The sequence below is a fragment of the Juglans regia genome, chromosome 9 (genome assembly GCF_001411555.2).
Source record: "Juglans regia cultivar Chandler chromosome 9, Walnut 2.0, whole genome shotgun sequence".
NCBI classification, from domain to species: Eukaryota; Viridiplantae; Streptophyta; class Magnoliopsida; order Fagales; family Juglandaceae; genus Juglans; species Juglans regia.
The window spans coordinates 16,667,692-16,691,578 of record NC_049909.1 but is presented as its reverse complement, the minus strand read 5'-3'; the positions used below and the strand labels follow the sequence as shown (position 1 = coordinate 16,691,578).

The window sequence follows — 23,887 nt, the reverse complement described above, 5'->3', positions numbered from 1 at the left end:
GAAAAGATATGTTATCGTTGGAGAAAGGGAAAAAATATTACCGCTATATAAAATGACAAAAAATGTTATCGTTAGACAAATGAAAACCAAATATTACCATTATATATGCGGAAAAAATTATATTAAAAAATACTATCGTGTTAGAAAATACACATAATAAAAAAAAATATTTTTAATATTGATAATAGTTTGAAGACAATTATTGTACCTAAGAAAAAAAAAATCCTATAAGTATTTACAAAATTAGTAGAACATGATATTTGAAAACAAGAGAAAAAAATAAAAGAGTTAGTAATTAAGAATGTAAATGGAAGTGTGAAAAAAAAGTAAATAGAGAAATAATAAAAGAATATTATTTAAATAAAATAGAGAAATTATAATAAATGAGATATATAAAATTTTTAAAGATAAATACAATTTAGAATAAAATTATAGAAAATGCCATTTTTTCCTAAAATTTAGAAAATTAGATGTGAATCCTTGACAAAACTATTTTGAATTGATGCCCAATCTTGCTTTTGTGGGCCCTACAAACTTTATTTGAAGTTTTCACCAAACAATAATTCCAACACTTTATATATTTTTTTGCTGTACGTACCCATAGTTTTTTTGGGTAGAGTTAGCCCACCAATTTATCTTCCATTATAAAGGAAAGATATACCAATTAAACTATAAGTCAATCAATACCTATTTCTCGGATATAGATAGAGAAATCGGGAGAATTTAATTATGAAAAAAATATACTTATCATCATTTTTATTATAATCCTTTAAACATCTCTTAATGCGATAAATAATAGATACAAACTTGAAACATAATAAATAATTTTTAATTATTTAATACCATATCATGAATTTAATTTTAATTAAATTATATGATTAGGTTAGTTGATTGAATTTATTTTTCCTTAGATTATGTAATAATGTCATTTCTTTAGATTCTTAATCCAAATTCAAATAGCACAAAAAAAAAATTTGAACAAAGAAATAATAAAGAAAATATAAGGAGATCATTATCTACAGTAAAATGGATGGTGAGTAATATTTGTCTTTAATGATAAGCCTTTATTATTTTTTTACTTCCAACATTTGTATAAAGCGTAGAGTACATCGGGAAAAAAATTACATTGGGTCCCTTGTTATTATACTCTAAATTAGTGATTTATTTAAAAAATATATATATAAAAGCTATTTGAATAGCAAGATAAGATAATTTTTACTTTCAATATTTGTATAAAGCATAGAGTACATTGGGTATCATAAAGAAAAAAAAAAAAAAAGATTACATTGGGTCCCTTATTATACTTTAAATTAGTGATTTATTTTAAAAAAAAAATTTGTAAGTACTGTTTGGATAGTGAGATAAGATGAGATAATTTTAGATAAAAGTTAAAAATTAAATAAAATATTATTTTTTAATATTAATATTATTTTAAGATTTTAAAAAATTAAAAAATTTCTTATATTTTATATAAAATTTTAAAAAATTTATAATAATAAAAAAATAATGCTATATACAGTTCCTATTTAAAGATTACAATGTAAGTTTAAATAATTTTATCTTTAATATTTTTTAAAATTACAAAAATATATTTCATAAAATAATAATTTTTTTTATTTAATAAAAAATTTACACATACAATATGTACTTAAAAGATTACAAATAAAATTTCACATAATAAAATGAGAGTTCCCTCCGAACATTGCTTAATTAGTAAATCCTATTTTACCTTAAAAAAAGTGTACAACAGCCTCACGTGATAGATGACGCAAGCATGTCCCTAAAATTTTTAGCAAATCCTTCACGCGCTCTCGCTCTCCTCGACGCCCACAAACACGCGCGCGCTCAAACTCAAACGCGAGCTCGCTCGCACGCACACTCCCTCTCTCACCCCCGTCTCTACTTTCTTTCATTTTCCGAACCTCTCCCTTTCTGTCTTTCTTCAATTCTGTTATCGAACCCTAACCCTAAACGTAACCCTAATGCGCTCTCAATATTTATCCCCCTCCCCCGGTTAAAACCCTAACACTGGTTTCACCTTCGAATTCTCGTGAACTCGAGGGCCTTTTTGGGTATCGATTTCTGATATGGACTCTCAGCCGAACAATCTATTTGAAACAGCGTCGCAGCCCGACACTGCCAACGACGCCTATACCTTCCTCGAATTCAACACCCAGGGCGAGGACTTCGACTACCCCGAGTTCCGGGATCCGATCCGTTCCCCGGTGGCCTCCTGGCCCACGCCATCCGATTCCCTTTCCGACCCGAATGAACGATGCGGAGGCGGCGGCCCTGGGTCGGATCCCCACTCGGATGCCTCGCCTGTATCCGCTGCCCCGGGCGGCGCGACCAAGACCCGGGTAGGTGGCTCGGGCAGTAGCAGTAGCGGTGGGCATAATAACAATAACAATAATAATAATAGCAATAACCAGGTTGCGGAAGTCCTAGCGGCTGGGATGGGAGGTTTGAACTTCGAGGAGACCGGAGATGACGATAGTTACGAGTACGGGAAGGAGAATTTTACGGAGCACGCATGCCGGTACTGTGGTGTGTCGAATCCAGCCTGCGTGGTGCGCTGCAATGTCCCTTCTTGTCGTAAGTGGTTCTGCAATTCCAGGGGGAATACGTCGGGCTCGCATATCGTCAATCACCTGGTGAGTGGGTTTCCCTTTCTAAAGGGTGGAATGGAATTTGGGGGGAATTTTTATATGGAAAGCATCTGCAAGTTTATGTTTTTTAGAATGTAGTTTTGGTGGGTTTTTGGTCGATGAGAGATTTCTTGGGTTTATGTTTTGATGATTGGACTGACTTATAAAAAAAAAATTGTATGATGGTTGGACTGGAAACTAGAAAATATAGCTTGGTATGTTGTGACTAGAATTTATAAGAGGATCTCTAATATCATTTATGTCAATTGGACAGGCATCTCTGATATCTGATTCTTATTTTCATTGCAATGGTGGTTCTGTAGGTTCGAGCGAAGCACAAGGAAGTTTGTCTTCATAAAGACAGTCCTTTGGGAGAAACAATCCTTGAATGCTACAATTGTGGTTGTCGCAATGTGTTCCTGCTTGGATTTATTTCAGCAAAGACGGAGAGTGTAGTGGTTCTTCTTTGTAGAGAACCTTGTTTAAGTGTTAATGCATTGAAGGACATGAATTGGGACCTGAGTCAGTGGTGTCCCCTGATTGATGATCGTTGTTTTCTGCAATGGCTTGTCAAGGTTAATATTATTTTATGCATTGCTCTCTGTTTAGCATATGAAGTCATTTATTGATTTGTTAATTATTGAACTTTCTAAATCTGTTTCGCCTGTGCAGATCCCATCTGAACAGGAGCAGTTGAGGGCACGCCAGATCAGTGCTCAACAGATAAACAAGGTAGAAGAACTTTGGAAGACAAATCCTGATGCTTCCCTCGAGGATCTTGAAAAGCCCGGTGTGGATGATGAACCTCAGCCTGTAGCCTTGAAGTATGAAGATGCATATCAGGTGCCTGAGCTTGCATGATTGCTAATAACGTTATTGCTTAGCAACATGAGAAGGTTGTGGTGGAAATTATAGTTTATATGTGGCTGTTTACTAATAAGTTGATTTTACCTTTCTTTTGCAGTATCAAAATGTATTTGCACCACTAATTAAGCTTGAGGCTGACTATGATAAAGTATGCTTCATATCTCTCTGCATCTTCTACTCATTCTTTACTCTGCTTATAGTAGCATTAATTGATTATAATTTCTGAAGAGACAAACCTAGCTTACTGATGCCATGATTTGTCTCAAATCATTTATTCTGATTTCCTGAACAAAGCAATTGCTTGCTGCAAGATTTATGGAAAACATTTTGTGGCATCTGATAATCTAAGTTTTGATGTAGATGATGAAAGAATCTCAAAGCAAGGACAACGTCACAATTCGGTGGGATATTGGTCTTAACAAGAAGCGAATTGCTTATTTTGTTTTTCCAAAGGTGCATCTCTCTCTCAGTCGTGCCACTTTAATTGTGAATGCTTTTAAATCACTGTCAAGTTAGTGTATGTTTTCCTGATCTCTGCAGTTATTTTTTGAGCATGCACGGTAGTTCTATTTCACTTTCTCTTTTTGAATGTTAGACTCCACGTTCTGTTGTTGTAGGAAGACAATGAGTTGCGCCTTGTACCGGGAGATGAGTTGCGGTTGCGTTATTCTGGAGATGCAGCTCACCCAGCATGGCAGTCAGTGGGGCATGTAGTATGACTCCTCTTTTCATAGATATCCAAATTAATTGTTATTTAGGTGTTCCCTTTTAGTATGCAATGGCACTTGGCCACAATATATGAATGGCATTACAGATTATTTTATATTGTTTCAGATCAAGCTGACTGCGCAAGAGGAGGTTGCGCTTGAACTCCGTGCTAGTCAGGTAGTCAAAGCATTAGTTTAATTAGCTTTTTTTTTTTTAAAGTCTTTGTTGAGCTTTTCATTGCTAGTTTGCTTACTGTCAATGTTCAATGCCAGGGAGTCCCAGTTGATTTGAACCATGGTTTCAGTGTTGATTTTGTGTGGAAAAGTACAAGCTTTGATCGCATGCAGGGAGCAATGAAAACTTTTGCAGTGGATGAGACTAGTGTTAGCGGGTAGGTCTGCTAGTCTTTCAGCTTTATTTGCATTTGTTTGTCTGTAATAAGGTTCTTGAAAGAAGTTTACTCATAAAAAGGAAAAGGTTCTCAAAAGAAGTCTTTAATCTTGGGTGTGATTTCTTTATTGAGCTTAAAATCCAATTTTTTTCTACATTGGAAAGTTAATATGTAATTTTTCTTAAAGACTGCTGCAAGAGGAAATGTGAAATTCTATTATGGAATAAGTTCGCTGCTCGGTTGTGGCTCAATCTGCTAGCATTCTTGGTGCAGTTTGTAAATATTTGATCAGCATGTTCTAGACCATTAATTTTTTTTTTGAAAATATTCTAGGCAGTTAAATAAACAGAGCAAGTCTGTTCTGTACCTGGACAGTTTACATTTTGTATTTAAATGCCTTCTTCCATGCAGTTATATTTACCACCACTTGTTGGGACATGAAGTTGAAGTTCAAATGGTTCGGAATACATTGCCTAAACGTTTTGGTGCACCTGGTCTTCCGGAGCTTAATGCATCTCAAGTATGCCGTGCTGATTGTACACTTTTTGGTTTTATCTTGAACTTTTTTTTTCAAATATATGTTATCTATGCTATTATTTGAATGTTTTAGCTACGGAAAAAATTGAAAAGTTTGAAGATGCACACTTAGGTTGCGTTTGGATGTTGAGTTGAGCTCTTTATGAATAGCAGTGAGTTGAGATGATGGAGTAAGTTTTTTGGGGCCCACTTAAGATGAGTTAAGATGTGTTTGTATGTTAAAATGAGTTTAGATATATTTATGGGAATTTGAGGTTGTGGGTCCCGCGTATAAAGAGGTGTTGAATTGAAAAAGGTTGTGGGTCCTACGTGTAAAGAGGTTTTGAGTTGAGGTGAATTTAGTAATTTGAGAGTTGTGTGTTTGGATGTTAGACTCAGTTTAAAATTAGACTGAACTGAGTTGATCTCAGTACATTCCAACAACCAAACGGGGCCTTAGAATATAGTGAGGCTAACTCATGGCACAAGTGCGAATAGAACACTACATCTACAAGAATGTATATCTTGTTTAGATGGAAACATGGAGGCAGTACGCTAGTAGCTAGCCTTCTCAACAGGCCTACTGATGTACATGTTCTTGCCTAGCTCTCTCAACTTTCATTTGTATCTTTTCTGTGGATTGTGACCCTTTTAGACCATTGGTGCGTCCACAATATGTACGCATCCAAATAAACATGACTTTAGTAAAGTTAGGGGTGTAAACATAGCTTTATTCATTTAATTTTTATTTAGACGAGTCAAGCTTGAGTTATTACCAACTTTATTTTGTATTCATGATTTTCTATTCTGTTGAATGGTTTCTTCAGCCGGGTTGGCTTGGCTTGCTCATGCCCAAAAGCATGGTGGACATTTTTAGTCATGGAGATGATTGGGTGGCAGCCCACAAATTTAAGCAATGTGTAAATTGTTCCTACATGCCTCATATGGTATATATGGAGGGAAGAGGATGATAGGAATTTTTACATATTGAAAACAAACAATGGGGTTCAAGACTTTCTTTTTCAAAACTCTCCTCTGTTAGGAAACTTCTATATCTAGCCAAATGAATTTCTTTTACACATCTCATTGTACTTGGAAAAGGAGCTTTTAATGAGATTCTAATTACTTATAAAAAATTTATGTTCACGAATAGTTCTTTTAATTTTTCAAAATTATTTTTGTTTTGAAATTTGGAAAAGTTGTATTGTTTTTTGTGTTTTGTTTGGAAGTTTGGAAAAATTGTAATGATTAGATGAAAAAGTTGAAAACTTGAAATTGAAAAGTGTTTTGTGTTTGAGAAGAAAATTATGAGAAGCTTTGAGATGAGATAAGAACATCTCATCTCATCTAAGTTCCCAAACAACCCCTCAGTTTCCATGATTTTCTTGTCCTTTTGTTTCTCTAGCTTTGGCTAGGTGACTGTCTTGTACACATATCGTTGTACTTGGATTGCTCCTCTTGCTCTTAGAATGATATTCTTATTGCTGATAAAAAATTTGTAAATACCTTTATATAGTTCACAAGAATTTGAAGGTGAAACTAGTATTAGGGTTTTCTGCTATTGTATTAAAGGGAGGGAATGTTCATGAGTTTTTGCTTTTTTTTTTCAGCTTTCTATAATGTAATTAGGTCTCTTTTGTATACTTCCTGTGTACATGGCATTTGCCTAATTTCATTCGATCAATAAAGTTTCTTATAAAAAAACCTTTATATAGTTTATATGTGTCAAAGATTATATTTGTAAGAATTCAAACTACATTTATCGTATTAGGAACAACGCTCTTAGAACTCTCTCTGAATCCAAGAGAACTCGCAAGAGTCAGGTAGTCACTGAACTCGAAAGAGTAATATTGATGGAAGAGATCTCTTGGACAAAAATCAAAGGCATTAGCTCAAGGTGGGAAACAAGTGCACGAAGTTCTTCCATAGGGTGTCTAATTCACATAGGAGGAACAACTCTGTTGACATGTTGGTGGTAGATGGAGTAGTTTCCTTAGATCAGTTTGTCATCAAGAATCACATTGCACAGTGTCACGAACACCTCCTATCCGAACAACACACATGGATACTGAAAGTGGATGGTTGAACTTTTTCAGCATTAGATCAATTGTGTGCAGGGTGGCAGGGTGGCTTGAGAGGCCCTTTGAAGAAGATGAAGTATGCAAAGTAATCCGTGGCATGGCTAGTGACAAGGCTCCAGGCCTTGACAGTTTTACCATGGGCTTTTTCCAAGCTTGTTGGGAAGTGATCAAGGTTGACCATATGCGGGTATTTCAAGAGTTTCATTCTAATGCCAAATTTGTAAAAGGTCTTAATGTTATTTTTTTAGCACTCATTCCCTAAAAGTTGGGGTCCGTGGATGTTAGAGATTATTGTACCAATAGCCTTGTGAATGGGGTCTACAAGATTCTTTCTAAAGTGTTAGCGAAAGGATTGAATACGGTGATGGAAAAATTAATTTCGAAGCTACAAAACGCATTTGTCAAAGGTAGAGAAATACTAGATTTGATCTTAATTGCAAATGAAGTGTTGGACAACCCAAATCTAGAGAACCCGAGTTACTTTGCAAGTTAGACATGGAGAAAGCCTATGATCTCGTCAATTGGAAGTTCTTTATTTACTTGCAAGATGTGGCTTTAGGGAGCAATGGCAGAAGTGGGTAGAGTTTTTCATCTCTACAGTTCGCTTCTCTATGTTGGTGAATGGTTTACTGATGGGTTTCTTTGACTCCTCCTGTGGTTTGACACAAGGGGACCCATTTTCTCCTTTACTTTTTTTATTCGTCATGAAAGCTCTCGGTAAGATGATTGTGGGCCTTGTGGAAGGTGGTTTTCTCTATGGTTTCTCGGTGGGGAATATGATAATGGCTTTATTGATATTTCTCACTTGCTTTTTGCTGAAGATACTTTAAATTAGGGGTGTAAGGAGTTCGATTCGGTCTGGACAGAAAAAATTGACCGAACCATTTGGTTCGGTCTGGTCTGGTTCGAACTGAAGATGAGACCAGTTGGTCTCAATCCCAAAAATTGTGAACCGAAGAAATTTGGTCTGGTCTCGGGATCTATAAATTTTGGACCTGACTGAACCCCTATATATATTTTAAAAATATTTTTAATAATTTAATATATTATTTTTATATAGTAATTATATAAGTTAATGATGTAATTTTTATCAAATTTATTATCATTGACTATATAAAATATAAAATAATATATGATGTCAATTAATAATAATAAATCATAAATCATGTAATTATATGTAAATAGTTAATACATCATACATTAATACATACTTTACTATTTACACTTAATTTAAGTAATTTGGTATTTTTTTTTTTTGTACCTAAGTTGCAAGCAAGCATGAATAATCTATGTACAATGAAATTATTTGATATTTATTAACCATATATAAAATGTATGACATTGTTAATAATTATTCATACTAAAGAGTAAAGTCTAAGTTAGTAAGTAGTAACTATCAATATTATAAATATAATTATTGTTAAATATTTTTTTAATGAGTTAGTCACATAATTCACATTAATAATTCACTTAATTTTAATTTTAGTAATTTAAATATTTTTTTTAAATTTATTTTTTTTAAAAATGAAATAAAATAATAAAATAATTGGGCCGGACCGATTTACACCCCTACTCCAAATCTCGGGCATTTCCAGTCTTTGAGGACTCTACTTCTTTGTTTTGAAGCTATCTCAGGCATATCGAAGTCTGAATTGGTGCCGGTGGGGATTGTCCCTAAAGCGATGAATCTAGCATCTCTCTTGCGATGTAAGGTATTTTCTCCACTTCCGAAGTATCTCGGCTTACCACTGGGTGCTTCCTTTAAATCAGAGAGGATTTGGAATGTCGTGGTTGAAAAAGTGGAGTTCAAATTGGCTTCTTGGAAGAGGTTGTATTTGTCTAAAGGTGGTAGGCTACCCAACTATTTTCTATCCTTGCTTTTGCTCCCCACAAAGGTTGCCAACCGTATTTAAAAGCTACAACAACACTCTTGTGGAGTGGATTGGGGGAAGAGTTCAAATTTCATCTGGTAAATTGGTCAATTGTTTGTACGCCAATTTTTGGGGTGGGTTGGGGATTTGTAACTTGATGAAGTTCAACCAAGCCCTGTTGGGGACTGCTACTCCAGGCATTATGGAAGAGTTAAAAGCTACAACAACACTCTTGTAGAGTGGGTTGGGGGAAGAGTTCAAATTTCATCTGGTAAATTGGTCAATTGTTTGTACGCCAATTTTTGGGGTGGGTTGGGGATTTGTAACTTGATGAAGTTCAACCAAGCCCTGTTGGTTAAATGGTTGTGGCAGTACCAACACGAGAGGGGGGCCCTATGGAAGTTCGTTATAGATTTACAGTTTGGGGAGGCTTGGGGAGGATGGTTCTTGAATGAGGTATGTGGTCCATATGAGGTGGATTTGTGGAAATACATTAGAAAAAGGTTGAGAGATCTTTCGGAGATATGCATATATAGTGTTGGGCGACAACTCCTGTCAGATTTTGGTATGACAAATGGTGTGGTGAGCAAAGCCTCCAAGACACCTTCCTTACCATATTTGAGCTCGCACGAGTGAAGGATGCAACGAGAGTTGACCTCTTGGTCTTTTCTAGTGGCTTAATGAAATGTAGATTTTATTAGGGCAGCCCAAGGTTGGGAGTTGGAGGCTCTCATAGGGTTCTACACGGCACTGTATTCCGTAAGTATGACAGAGGGTACTATAGATAAGATGAACTGGAGCCCCTTCAAGAAAGGTAGATTCACTGTCAGATTGTTTCACAAAGTTTTAGGGTGAGTTTGGATCCCAAATTTATCTTAACTCATTTTAATTCATCATTACAACTTTTTCAAATCCCAACACAAAATATAATAAACAATTCAACTTTTTCAAATCCCAAAATAATAATAGTATTAAAAAATAATATTCTAACAATATTTTATCATCTCAACTCAACTCAACTCAACTCACTTCAACATCCAAACACACCCTTAACGAGTCCGAGAATGTCCACATTTCCACGAAAGAGTATATGGCAAACAAAAGCTCATTCAAAAGTTTTTTTTTTTTTTGTTTGGATAACATCATTGGACAAGATTCTCATCACCACGATAATTTAAGGAAACGTCGGGTAATGGTGTTGGACCGGTGTTGCATGTGTAAGAAGAATGGTGAATCAGTAGATCATCTGCTTTAACATTGTGAGGTGGCCAGGACCACGTGGGATACTTTTTTTGCGGGAATTGGAGTATCATGGGTCATACCTCTTAGACTGGTGGATTTCCTAGCAAGCTGGAGAGGCCTTCAAGGTAATTCACAAGTGGCAGCAAAGAATGGTTCCTATATGTATGTGTTGGTGTATTTGGCAAGAGATAAATAATAGAAGCTTTAAAGATCGCGAGAGAACAATGGATGAGCTTAAAGTATTCTTTTTTAAAACATTGTTCTTATAGGCCGGGGGGGGGGGGATTCTTTGTTAACGGGCTAAATGTCCGTGATTTTCTACTTTCGCTTGTAAACTCGAGTTAGGTATTTCTCATGTGTACTCCATGTGTACTTGGCCTTTGCCTACTTTTATGAATAAAACTTCTTGATTATCGATAAAAAAAACATATTTTTCTTGTATATTTTCAAATACTTAAGATATTATCATTGTAGAGCCGAAATTAAAACTATGAAATAAGAAATACAAAATTATATGAGTTTATACGAGTCGAATCAAGTTTTATATGAGTTGTATTGTTTAAATTGAAATAGTTTTGTATTCCCGAATGAGTCATTTAATAAATGAACTGAGCCTGATTCAAGTTTGGTCGAGCTGATTTTGAATAGCTTGTTGAGTAATCTTGTTTTTTTACAGCCCTAAGTAATTGTGTTCTCAGCATATGGTTTTATATTTGACTTTTACATAATGTAACCTAGTCTTGTTTACTTGCATTTCCTTTTTGATGAATATTTACTACCACTTCCTTGCGAATTTTATTGGTTAATTTTGTTCTCAAAGTTGCGTCACTGATTTTTTCTCATTTAATAGGTGTTTGCTGTAAAAAGTGTCCTTCAGAAACCTATAAGTTTGATTCAAGGTCCACCTGGCACAGGGAAAACTGTCACTTCTGCAGCGATTGTATATCACATGGCCAAACAAGGCCAAGGGCAGGTAGGTTTAATTACATGTTCTACTTATAAAAAAAGGTTTAATTACATGTTCCCCATACATTTGTTTTGGTTGTACACTTGTTTATGGAAATAAATCTTAATTTTCAGGTTTTGGTCTGTGCCCCCAGTAATGTGGCTGTAGACCAACTAGCTGAAAAGATAAGTGCCACTGGTTTAAAGGTGAGGAAGCAGAGCTTTGGTTGCAGTTATGCTTACATTGTTTTTTTTTCTTTGGGTGTTGACTTCTTTTTTTGTATTGTTTGTTGCTAGATTATCATGCATAAGTGATGCGCTTGTATATGTGTTGTGTACTTGGGCTCTTGCCTATTCTGGTTATCAATAAAATCTTTGGTTACTGATAAAAAAATATATATATTTGTATGGTAATACCTCGAATTTAGTATGAGAGGATGGTAATTTTTTTTTTATAAGTAAAAATTTATTGATATCAGTAGGTGTGAGATCCAATTATTATTAACTGAAAGAACTTCTTTAGACAATGTGAGATCCAATTCATCCCCCTTTCCTATTAAATCCGGGGTATCACAAGTATCATGTATATGTGAGGATGGTAATTTTTTTTTTATAAGTAAAAATTTATTGATATCAGTAGGTGTGAGATCCAATTATTATTAACTGAAAGAACTTCTTAGACAATGTGAGATCCAATTCATCCCCCCCTTTCCTATTAAATCCGGGGTATCACAAGTATCATGTATATGTGAGTTGAAAATCCTCCAAATTGTATGATATCTTTAATGAAAGATATTAAATTATCAATATAAAATTCTGATCAGTGAATCTTTTGAAACTTGATTTGGCTTATTATATTTTTTTTATCAGTAAACAAAATTTTATTGATCATAAAATAGACAAAGTCCCAAGTGATTTGGTTTATTATCTTTTATGGGGACAATTACTTCAATTTCAGTTAAAGCTATTGAGTAGAATTCTTGCTTGAAAAATTGTTGTCTAATTTCACTACTCCTTTGGACAGCTTCCAGTTTACAATGAACTTATTAATATCTATAAAAATAAAAAAATTGTTACACATTGATGCACTTGTGAGGCATGTTATTGTCAGAATCAGAAGTTGGCACGGACCTGGCTTAAATTCCTTAGGGGATTACTGACTTTTCTAATTATACTAATTAGTCAAGATAATGCATCATTATCTTTTTATCCCATAATCAATTGTATTGCAATGTTATCATGAGTGGGTTTTATTTAATTCAAATGTTTTTTCTTTTTTTTTTTTTGGGGGGGGGGGGGGGGGATTTCAGGTTGTTAGGCTTTGTGCAAAATCGAGGGAAGCTGTGAGTTCTCCAGTTGAGCATTTAACTCTTCACTATCAGGTCTGTTAGTTGCAGAAATCGTTAAGCATTTTGCCTGGCATTTTTCTTCTCTTATATTTTGTGTTATAGCGTTATCAACATTTTTGCAGGTTCGACATCTTGACACATCTGAGAAGAGTGAACTTCACAAGTTACAACTACTGAAAGATGAACAAGGTCAGGCATACTCTCTCTCTCTCTCTCTAAACTTTTGTTATTAATAAATAGAATCTTCTGTTTGGATTGTATGAGGGGTTGTACATTAGAGCAGTTGATTTGATGGTTCGCTAGCTTGTTATGACTACTCATTTCTCAAGTGAGATAATTCGTCTCCGGATCTAATTTTTCCCAGTTATTTTGAGATGTGGCTTTGATGCTGCTTTAAGTTTCGTAAATCGTTGTTAGGATAGTTTGGGCCACAAATTTTGAAGAAAGGCTATATAAACAAGAATTATGTGCGGGTTGTAGCATGATTCTTGTGAATTTTCGCAACCAGGTCAAGCTCAATGAGGTTTTGCATTTTATGTTGTGCTCATAATGTTGCATGTTTTGGGAATACTTTGCCTATCATTCATTGCATTCAATTGTTTCATTTAGATTGTTGATTTTGGTGGGAAACAACTACCCAGAGGACTAAGGTCCATTTGGTAGCATTTTACAATAACTCTTTTCCATACTTAAAAGTGTTGCCAAGAAAAGTGCTACCAAACAAAAAACTCCCTGAAACAATTTTAGGAAACTGTTTCAAGAGACACAAGTTTGAAGTTAAGTCATAAAAGGTTTTGACATTACTCACGGTTCTTTATTTCATTGGATGAGCATTTTGAGAGTGAGGGCCCCTTCAAGAGTGGCTTTGTTTTGTTGGACCATGCATTTGGGAAAGTTGATGATGCGGACAACTTGAGGTAGTGGAACATCACCTTGGTGAATTGGTGATATATGTGTAAGATGAATGGGAGTCTATAGATCATCGTATTCACCATGATGAGTAAGAGATTTATAATGTTTGCTATTCAAGGGGTTTACTGTTGACTGGGTTTTGCCTTGAAGGTTGTTTGGATTGTTAGTGAGTTGGAGATGACAGCTAGGACATGGTGATGTTTTGGTAGTGTGAAGGTTGGTTCCTTCATGCCTAATGTGGTGTATTTGGAGAGAGCGGAGTGCACGGACCTTTAAAGATACGGAAGCTTCAGTGGGAGAGCTGACAAAGACTGTCCTCAACACCCTTTAAACAAGGATGGTAGCTAATGATAATGAGATTTTTCTAGCCTTTCATAGTTTTTAAATTGTTGTTTTTCTTCTTCTGTAGAATAGAGTAGGTTTGCATCCCTCGGCATTTTTTTAATGAGATTACATTACAAACTCAAAAGCAGTTGCCCTAACTTCCCATTTTCCTCCTCGCCCGCAGTGGCCAAGAGGGCAGATCAGCTGGCCATGAGGGATCTCCCCCCTTTGTCTGACTGTCGGCTGGCCCCGGGGGGGGGGGTAGGATATTTCTTGAATATATAGTTCTATGCCTAATCTGGATGTCAAGTAAAGGCTTTAGCTTTGAATTGAGAGTTAGTTATATCCTTAATGGTATTTTAAAAACATATAAACGAGTACAGCTGGGAGATCTGATTAATTAATGGTGATTGTTTTTTTTTATTTTTTTCCAAATGAGTACAGGAGAGCTGTCTAGCAGCGATGAGAAAAAGTATAAAGCACTGAAACGGGCAACAGAGAGGGAGATTTCTCAGAGCGCTGATGTCATTTGCTGCACGTGCGTTGGTGCTGGAGATCCTCGATTGTCAAATTTTAGGTTTCGCCAGGTTGGGATGCATCTTATGTGTGGATGTTTGCCTAGGATTCACAATTTGAAGACCCACACTTTTCTACCGTTTTTCAGGTACTCATTGATGAATCTACTCAGGCAACAGAGCCTGAATGTCTTATTCCTCTGGTTCTTGGGGCAAAGCAGGTATGTAGAAATTGAGTCTCGGCTTGCCATTCTACCATCCCGTTTCATGATTGGTCTTCTGATAGGAAATCATATATCAGGTTGTACTTGTTGGTGACCATTGCCAGCTTGGTCCAGTCATTATGTGCAAGAAAGCAGCTCGTGCTGGCTTAGCCCAGTCTCTCTTTGAACGTCTTGTTCTACTTGGTGTCAAACCAATCAGATTGCAGGTAATGAAGAGAGCATAGTTTTGTTTCTTTCTGTGTGCATTTTCTATTACTCAAAAGTAAAGCTTACCTTATTGATTAATTTATTTTCATTAAATAAACTAGCTGGAGCTCAATGATGCATGTGTGCCATACTTGGACAACACCATGGCTGTCATTTCCCAAGTGATTTTCATATTTTGAAATTTCATTACAAGTTAATTAAATGCGGAACTTAGAAACGAGATCTAAAATCACCAACATAAAATATTTTTTACCACCAATGACCATATTTTCAATGGCCTACTGGAAAGATGGCCCCCATCTGGGAAATGTGATTTGGACAGTAGTGGATCAATGTATGCATGGCAGCTTGTAAGGTTTTATGTGTTCTATTAAATTAAACCACAAGCCCTACTGCTTGTATACGCCCAATCAACTATAAGAAATTTTGATGTGGGGATTCTTGTATACGTCTTGTGTACTTAGGCTAGGCCTACTTATTATTTACCAACAATTTTTTTTACCTTCTAAAAACAAGAAATTTTTTATTTATTTCTCGTTTACTTTGTAAAAATAAAAATAAAATTTTTGATGTGGTGATATTAAGGAGTCTATTGAAAATATAATTGTGAAATAATTTGGGTAAGTGGTGGAAGTTATTGCAGTTATGTGAGAAAGAGATTTCAGATTTTATCTTCTTTTTTTTTAACCTTTTTGGCCATATGTGGTATCTGTAATCAAGAGAGGATAACCTCTTGAATGGGATTAGTTCTGGTAATGAACAAAACTGACACCAATTGGGGGAATGTCTTTATATAATTGTATAGGTAAGTTACTTATAAAAAAAAAAAAAAATTGTATAGGTAAGTTTCACTACCTCATGGTCAGTGTTGTGGTTGGCATTATCACTTGTTGAATCTGACCAGAACCCCATATTATTGATTTTCCGATTGCATACTAGCCTCATAATATATAAAAATATCTATTTATATGTATTCAGTTAAGTATGTATATATGTGGGTGGGTGGCCATGTGTGTTGTTTTATACCAGATGCTGATTGCCGATTTGATTGCTTCCTTTTAATGATCATATAAATTAGCAATGTGTAAGTTTGTCCTGTGCTGATGATAGCTGTAACAGTTTTTTTTGTGGGTTGAAAATGTGTTTATTTCTTGATAAATAAGATAAGTGAAAGTTTGTGTTTATGTTGCTCTGTTTCCATTGATGCTATTAAATTACTTTTGTTAATTGGTAAAGAATCTTTAAGGTTTACGTGTCAAAATTTGCAGGAAAATTTTTCGTGTAATTATTAAATGTGATAATATGCATGTTGCAGGGCTGATTTGTACATTTTGTTTCAAAATTTAGGTTCAATACCGTATGCACCCATCTCTTTCGGAGTTTCCTTCTAACAGCTTCTATGAAGGCACACTACAGAATGGAGTAACTGTAAATGAAAGGCAATCAACGGGCATTGACTTTCCTTGGCCTGTGCCGAATCGTCCAATGTTCTTTTATGTCCAGGTACCAAAACTGCCCGTAAACAAGTAACACTTTACTCTATTGGCCGATTGGAATATACTACAATGGTCTGAATATTCGTGAATTCTTGGTATTTTTAGTGAATCATGCCTAGTGTTGCTCTTGTATATGTCTTGTGTACTTGGGCTATGCTTATTTCTTATCAATTAAACTCTTATATTCTGATAAAAAATCAACAAGTAATTGTTCCGGGGGTTCTTTGTAAGCTGGACATGGAAAAAGGCATTCGATCATGTAAACTGGGATCTTCTCTTCTACATGCTTAGAAGATGTGGTTTTGGTGACAAGTGGTGTGGTTGGGTCAGACATTGTATCTCGACAGCTCTGTTTTCAGTTTTAGTTAATGGGCAGCCTTGTGGTTATTTTCAGAGTTCTAGAGGATTGAGACAGGGGGATCCGTTATCTCCATTTTTATTTGTTCTCGTTATGGAGGCTTTGAGCCGTATGGTGGAAGCAGTTGTAGGAGGAGGTTTTATTTCAGGTTTCTCAGTGGGAACTAATAATAATGGCTTCATTTCCATATCGCATTTGCTTTTTGCTGATGATACTCTTATTTTTTGTGATGCTGTTGGGGAACAGATTCAAGCTTTGAGGGCTGTCTTGTTATGTTTTCAAGCCGTATCCGGGCTAAAGGTGAACTTGGGTAAATCGAAGCTGGTCCTGGTGGGAGATGTGCATAATATTAACAATTTGGCAGAATTATTGGGGTGTAGAGTTGCTTATTTTCCCATGAAATATTTGGGTCTCCCGCTGGGGGCGTCGTTCAAGGCAAAGTATATTTGGGATGGGGTGGTTGAGAAGATTGAGAAGAGGTTGGCGGCATGGAAAAGATTGTATTTATCTAAAGAGGGTAGAATCACCCTTATAAAGAGTACCCTTTCTAATATCCCAACTTACTTCCTTTCATTATTTCCTTTACTAGTTGGAGTGGCTAATCGTATTGAAAAGTTGTATAGAGCTGTTTTGTGGGGTGGTTTGGGAGAGGAGAATAAGATTCCTTTAGTAAGCTGGAAAAAAGTATGATGTCCGATTGTTGATGGAGGATTGGGGGTTCGTAATTTGTGTAGTTTTAATAAGGCGTTGTTGGGGAAGTGGTTGTGGAGATTTCATAGGGAAGAGGAAGCGTTGTGGAGGGGGGTGATCGATCGGAAGTGTGGGAGTGATTGGGGGGGATGTGCACTAAGGAGAGTAGGGGGTCTTATGATGTGAGTTTATGGAAGTTTATTAGGAAAGGATGGGATTATTTTGTGAAACAAGTCAAATTTGCGGTTGGTGATGGTTCAAGAGTTCGGTTCTGGCTTGATGTTTGGTGTAGTGAGAATGAATTGTTTTGAGCTTTTCTGGCTGTTTTCAGATTGACTGTTAATCAACAGGCATCAATTTCGGAGTTGATGAGTTACTCTAATGAAGAGGTGCATTGGGATGTTAGATTTTTCAGATCTGTTCAGGATTGGGAAATTGAGGAGGTTACTGATTTTTTTAGATTGTTGTATTCAGTGGATATTAGAAGACATGACAGGGATCAAATGTTCTGGAGATATACAACGTTTAAAAATTTTTCTGTTAGATCATATTATAAGATGTTGTCCGATCAGAATTACATTTCTTTTCCTTGGAAGAGTATTTGGAAAGCTCATGGTCCGTCAAAGGTTGCTTTTTTTGTATAGACAACAGCAATTGGGAATATTCAGACTATTGACAATTTGAGAAAGCGTGGAATGCTTGTTATGGAGTCGTGCTTCATGTGCAAGAAAGCTACGGAATCACTTAATCATTTATTTTTACATTTTGATGTGACTAAAGTGTTATGGGATGGTGTGTTTAGAAGATCCAGACTGATCTGGGTTATGTGAAAATCAGTGGTAGATTTTCTCGCATGTTGGACTAGACTTCATATTTGCTCTCAAGTGGCAGCTGCGTGGAAGATGATTCCTTTGTGCATTATGTGGTGCATTTGGTTGGAAAAGAATGAGAGGTGTTTTAATAATAGGGAACGCAATGTAGAAGAACTCTGGAATTTTTTTATGTGTTCCTTGTTTAGTTGGTTTTCAGCTATTGTGCTTAATGGGTGGGCTGTCAATGAGTTTTTGTCCTCGTTTTTCTAGTATTAGAATGTAATTAGGTGTTTCTTTTGTATACTACCTGTGTACATGGGCTTCGCTTATTGCATTTGATGAATATAATTTTTTACTTATTAAAAAAAAAAATTGTATGGCTAGTGTTATTTGATTTGATGTCTTGCTTGGTGTCAAATCATAGTTTTCGTTTGCAGAAATGGGATTGATTTTGATTCTAAAACTGTACAGCTCTTTTTTTCTATTTTTCTTTTTTGGTGTGTATATTGTCAATATCTCAATTTTTTTTTCAACTTCTCTTCTGAGATACCGTTTTGATAACAATATTTTTTTAGATGGGACAAGAGGAGATAAGTGCCAGTGGGACATCCTATTTAAATAGGACTGAGGCTGCTAACGTGGAAAAGATTGTAACTACTTTCTTAAGGAGCGGTGTGGTTCCTAGTCAGGTAATTCTATGGATCTTCGTTTCTTATTAATTTCCCCATAGGTTTACTTCTGCTTGTTCAGTGATTAATTATGTCACATTTTCACAGATTGGGGTGATAACACCGTATGAGGGACAAAGAGCATATATTGTAAACTATATGTCAAGAAATGGTGCTCTCAGACAGCAACTTTACAAGGAGATAGAAGTAATATTTTGATTCTGACTCACCAATGCAAGGTCCTAAGATTTTTCTTGCAGTTTCTTAAAATATGTTTGTTACAGGTCGCAAGCGTGGATTCGTTTCAGGGAAGGGAAAAAGACTACATTATCTTGTCGTGTGTGAGGAGTAATGAACATCAGGTTAGTTAATTTAGCATATACACTCATTAATTTTAGTGTGTAGCATATGCATGCTGAGTATAAATTTTGTCATGAAGACTCATGATTGTTCCTGCTTGCCTTTTGATTAATTAGGCGGTGGAAATGTGCATTTGTTTTTAATTATTGTTGTCATCATCGTTATCATTGTTATTGTTATTGTTATTGTTAAGAGGTTATTTAAGTTTTTAAGATGAAGGTTATTGGCAAATGCTTATATTCTTCAGATTTTGATGTGGTTCACAGTTTTATGATTCTTGTATTGAAATGAACAATAATTATTCTCAGAATACCAAGATGGAAATTGGATCCTTTAGGGTTAAAAAGGATTAATTGTAAAACCCGTCCCTTGGCAAGGTAACCTCCATGGTCGCCCATTTGAGGTCGAGGTCATGGGTACAAACTCACCAAGTGCTGTCTCCTCTTGTAAGCGTTGTGGAGGAGAAGTTCATGGGTCCAAACCCACTAAACACATGTATAGCTTACCATAAAAGACAACTACTTGAGAAGTTTATAATTTATATAAAAACCTTCCTCTTGATTACGTTTACATTTGTGTTTTTAGGTGATTGGTAGATTCTGCCTGCTGGAAACGCATATCTTAGTGCTTCCACTTTTTATTACTGCTAAAAAAAATTCTTTGATCGGTGCTTTTATTACTACTTTAATATTTTCCTAAAGGTAATCTCCTGAGTTGATGCTTGACTGCTGGACCTCTTTTCAGGGAATTGGATTCCTTAATGATCCTCGTAGGCTCAATGTTGCTTTAACACGTGCTCGATATGGTATTGTCATTCTGGGGAATCCTAAAGTCCTGAGCAAACAGCCACTTTGGAATGGCTTATTGACCCACTACAAGGTATTTCTCTGTTGTTTTATGCTATTGTGGGTTATCTAATGCTGTATTTTATTGTACTTTCCTCTGGAGTCAGTGTTATGGCCCACTAACATATTGCACAGCCTGTAGTGTACATTCTACTCTAATATCATCTACTTATATTGGAATTACTCATTATTTCTTTTGGTCAATCTTTTCCTAAATTTTTTACCTTGTTACAGTGAAGTGATATAGGTTTCTAGGTAGATATGCAATTACTGCAGGTCTTGACTTGCAATTATTAATCTCTGATTTCGTCATAGTATACTTGGGCTCTTGGGTACTATTTTGATCAATTAAAATTTGTTTACCGATAAAAAAAAAAAAATCTCTGATTTCATCCTAAATAATAATTTGTTTTCTGTTTTTATCTTCTCGTTTTTTTGTGAATGTTTCATCAGGAGCATGAATGCTTGGTTGAAGGGCCTTTGAATAACTTGAAGCAGAGTATGGTTCAATTTCAGAAGCCCAAAAAGGTAGGCATTGAATTGAAAATAAAAATGCTAAAGTGCATCTTACGGGTTTTTTTTTTGTTTGGGGGGGAGGGGGGGGGAGGGTTTGCTGTTTGTAGTCAGTGATCAATTATGAAGCTTGTATTTGGACGAGACCTGACGTTATGGTTATTGCTGTTTTGACACAGATCTATAATGATCGGAGACTTTTCTTTAGTGGTGGACCTGGAGTTGTGCCTAACGATACTTTTGGTTCTGTTGCATCACCTGGACAGAATGCTGATAGAAGAAGCAGTCGTGGTAGGGGTATGCTATTGCTATCGCATTGTATCTTTAAATGGTTTGCCACAGAGTTCTCTCAAGTGCTTAGGATATGTTTGTGTCTTGGAGCCTTACACTAGACTTAAAATCCAGGAGAGGATATTGCTCCAGTCTGCTCATTTTTCACTATTAAGATGCTATTTTGATCCAATTGCAGGTACTTTCATATCTCCTGGACCTCCTAATGGTACCCATAAGCCCGGGGTGCATCCTGCTGGGTATCCAATGCCTCGGGTTCCCCTTCCACCATTTCATGGTGGTCTGCCTTCTCAGCCATATGCTATTCCAACTCGTGGTGCCGCCCATGGGCCTGTGGGAGCAGTTCCTCACGTCCCTCCACCTGGAAGTCGGGGCTTTGGAGCGGGCCGTGGAAATGCTGGTGCTGCTATTGGCAGTCATCTCCCACACCACCAAGGGACCCAGCAAGCTATCGGAAATATCGGCTCTACTTTCAACTTTCCGGCTCTGGAGAACCCAAACAGCCAGCCATCTGTTGGCGGTCCATTATCTCAACCTGGGTTTGTTAATAATGTCTGTCCTCGTTCTTTCTTTTTTCAGTTTTTAAAATATGTCTCTAATTTTTCCCATATTTGCATTGCTATGCTCTGACAATATTTTGTTTTATGTGTCAGATGCCAGTTCAAGGGTCGAGCCAAACATTTCGTGATGGATTTTCCATGGCGGGGTTGTCTCAGGTATTTATTATAGAACACTATATGTTCTATTGTTTGTTTATTTAGTTTTTCTTGATTCTGAATTTGTCTTTTAAATCATCAGGATTTTTTGGGTGATGATTTCAAAAGCCAGGGATCACATGTTCCTTATAATGTTACTGACTTCTCCACTCAGGTACACATTAAGGAAATCTTGGAATTATTGTGGACTTGAACATATGTTTTTATACATCGACGATGGGTGTGTTGGGATGTATTTGATGTTGGAAACGGATTTAAAACTCCAGGGTTCTCATCTTATTTTCTGTCAATGTAAATTGAGGTCTCATATCTTGGATTTTCCCTTCCATCAAACCAGTGTCTATAATCGGGTTAGATGGAGAGAAGCTAACAGGCAGTGGATGTATAATGTAGTACAATATGTTGCTTTATACGTGAGATGTGTTTCAGCTCTTAGAAGGTGTATTGAAGAGGATGTCTTGTGGATTTTATATCTCTACAGCTAATTGTTTTGTATTTTCTTTCAATACAACTTGAACGTTTATCTGTTTGGGGTGACTTCAAAATACATCATGCCACCTTATTGTTTATAATGTTGACTGTTGCTGGCATGCTGCAGGCTTCTCAAGGTGGATATGCCGTTGATTATGTAACCCAGGGAGCACAAGGTGGGTTTCCTGGTAACTTTCTGAACCAGAATTCTCAAGCTGGATATTCACGCTTTGGTACAGGGAATGATTTCATGTCTCAGGTTTGCTCTAGTCACCATTCTCCCCCCCCCGCGGAACTTCTGCTTTTAATATTTGCTCTAATGCAGGACTACATGTCTCATGGATCCCAAGGTCTATTTACTCAGGTTGGCTTCAGTGACCCCTCACAAGATGATGCATCGCAGAGCCACTTCAGTGTGGCAAATACCAACCCACTTCAGTCTCAGGTTTCTTTTAATACCAATGCTGTCTTATAGGGTAATCTCGTAGGTAGAATCATCAAAAAGCTAAGATGCAAGATATCATGGAGACCTTGCCACCTGTTCTGCATAGTCTGTCAAATGCTCTCTAAATGTTTTCTGCTTCATACCTTGACTTTGGTGACTGATGCTTCTCTTATGAGAGAAAATTTATAAGATGTCCGATTTATTTGCAGGGCTTAATGAATTCTCTCTACTCTCAGCCTTTTGGCCACTACAACACGCAACCACCTCTGAACTTGCAGGCTCCACAACAACAGCCTCAGTCAGGTCAGAGTTCCTCTCAAACTCAGAAAATCCATTATAATGGTTGAGACTCTGGGATTTGTGGCCGTGATGGGTTATGATCTTTACAGTCAGCAACTTGGTTTGTGCTCTCATGTGTGCCCAAGTGTGTCTGCTGCTCTAGGAAGCAGAGGAGTTTTGGCTTTTGGGGGGGTCAGTTTGATTATCTCCACAACCCGTAAATTATTATTTCGGGGGTTTGGAATAAGATGGGGTGGGGTAAAGATGGATGGGGCTTTGAGAGACACTGGGCAGCACATCCAGGGCTGAGAGAGAAAAGGATAACCCCAATTACCTGCTTGAAGTTTTGTGTTGTTTTTTGAGAGAAGGTAAAATTGTTCTGAAGGGAGAGCATTACATGACACATGGTATGATCGAAAGGGTTTGGATATTTGAAGAAGCCTGAAGAATCAAGGCCATTCATAGTGGGAAAAACCACCATTTTTATACAGCAGCAGTAACCACCGAAAAATTCTTATAACGGCCAGCCGAGAATAGTCTTAGCCTCTAACCCTTTCAGCTCGTCCTGACGTGTAATTATACTCTCCCACATTATTATTGAATGGGATGATGAAGATAGCTAGCTTAGGAGTCTTTCCGGGCGCAAAGTAGTGCCACCAGATGGAACCGTGGTGGCATATATGAAATTTGTGATAGTGGTTTTCATGTGTAATTCGGTTTACTTTTTTGCGTGGGTTGACATAATGTGTAATTTCGTTTGTCTTTGATGCTTTTGATTGGGTTGGCACTAAACTCTTTTCGTTCGAGGTGTTATGGGAAACAAATTCCAACCTATCACTTGAGAAAGAAGAGGTAATCGGAGGACTGTGTTGACTCAGAAAACTAAAAAATGACTCCCAAATTTTAACTTGTTTGCTTCCCATCCAAATAAGTTCAACAACGTGCCCTTGTTTGGATTCCCACTTTTCCAATTTTTTTGGAAACATATTTAAAAGGTGCTAAGTTTATAAAGAAAGAATCCGATAACAAGGAGAGAAAAAGTGCTAAGTTTATTAGGAGAATTATAAAATGATAGTTTATAAATTAAAGTGGTTTTAAATTAATGTGTTTTTTTTTTTGTTAACAAGAAATAAAGAAGCTATT

At 36.4% G+C, this 23,887-nt stretch overlaps 1 protein-coding gene across 3 annotated transcripts; it reads left to right on the top strand.

Moving 5' to 3' along the window:
• The first annotated feature begins 1,871 nt into the window (after positions 1–1,871).
• LOC109011452 (regulator of nonsense transcripts 1 homolog) lies at positions 1,872–23,518 on the top strand. 3 transcript variants are annotated; one of them, XM_018992667.2, is made up of 29 exons: positions 1,872–2,654; positions 2,972–3,223; positions 3,321–3,491; positions 3,613–3,663; positions 3,876–3,968; positions 4,133–4,225; positions 4,350–4,400; positions 4,496–4,614; positions 5,026–5,134; positions 11,175–11,297; positions 11,405–11,476; positions 12,580–12,651; positions 12,741–12,807; positions 14,299–14,441; positions 14,519–14,590; positions 14,671–14,799; positions 16,148–16,303; positions 18,732–18,845; positions 18,933–19,031; positions 19,109–19,186; positions 19,929–20,063; positions 20,483–20,557; positions 20,722–20,839; positions 21,012–21,385; positions 21,487–21,549; positions 21,632–21,703; positions 22,148–22,279; positions 22,346–22,465; positions 22,675–23,518. In XM_018992667.2, exons 1-29 carry the CDS (start codon positions 2,088–2,090, stop codon positions 22,810–22,812), a joined length of 3,858 nt encoding a protein of 1,285 aa, XP_018848212.2. In that variant the 5' UTR covers positions 1,872–2,087; the 3' UTR covers positions 22,813–23,518. The 3 variants fall into 3 exon arrangements, with proteins under 3 accessions (XP_018848212.2, XP_018848213.2, XP_018848211.2); XM_018992668.2 differs by having other exon boundaries at positions 4,133–4,228; positions 20,722–20,833; XM_018992666.2 differs by having other exon boundaries at positions 4,133–4,228.
• The last annotated feature ends 369 nt before the right edge of the window (positions 23,519–23,887 follow it).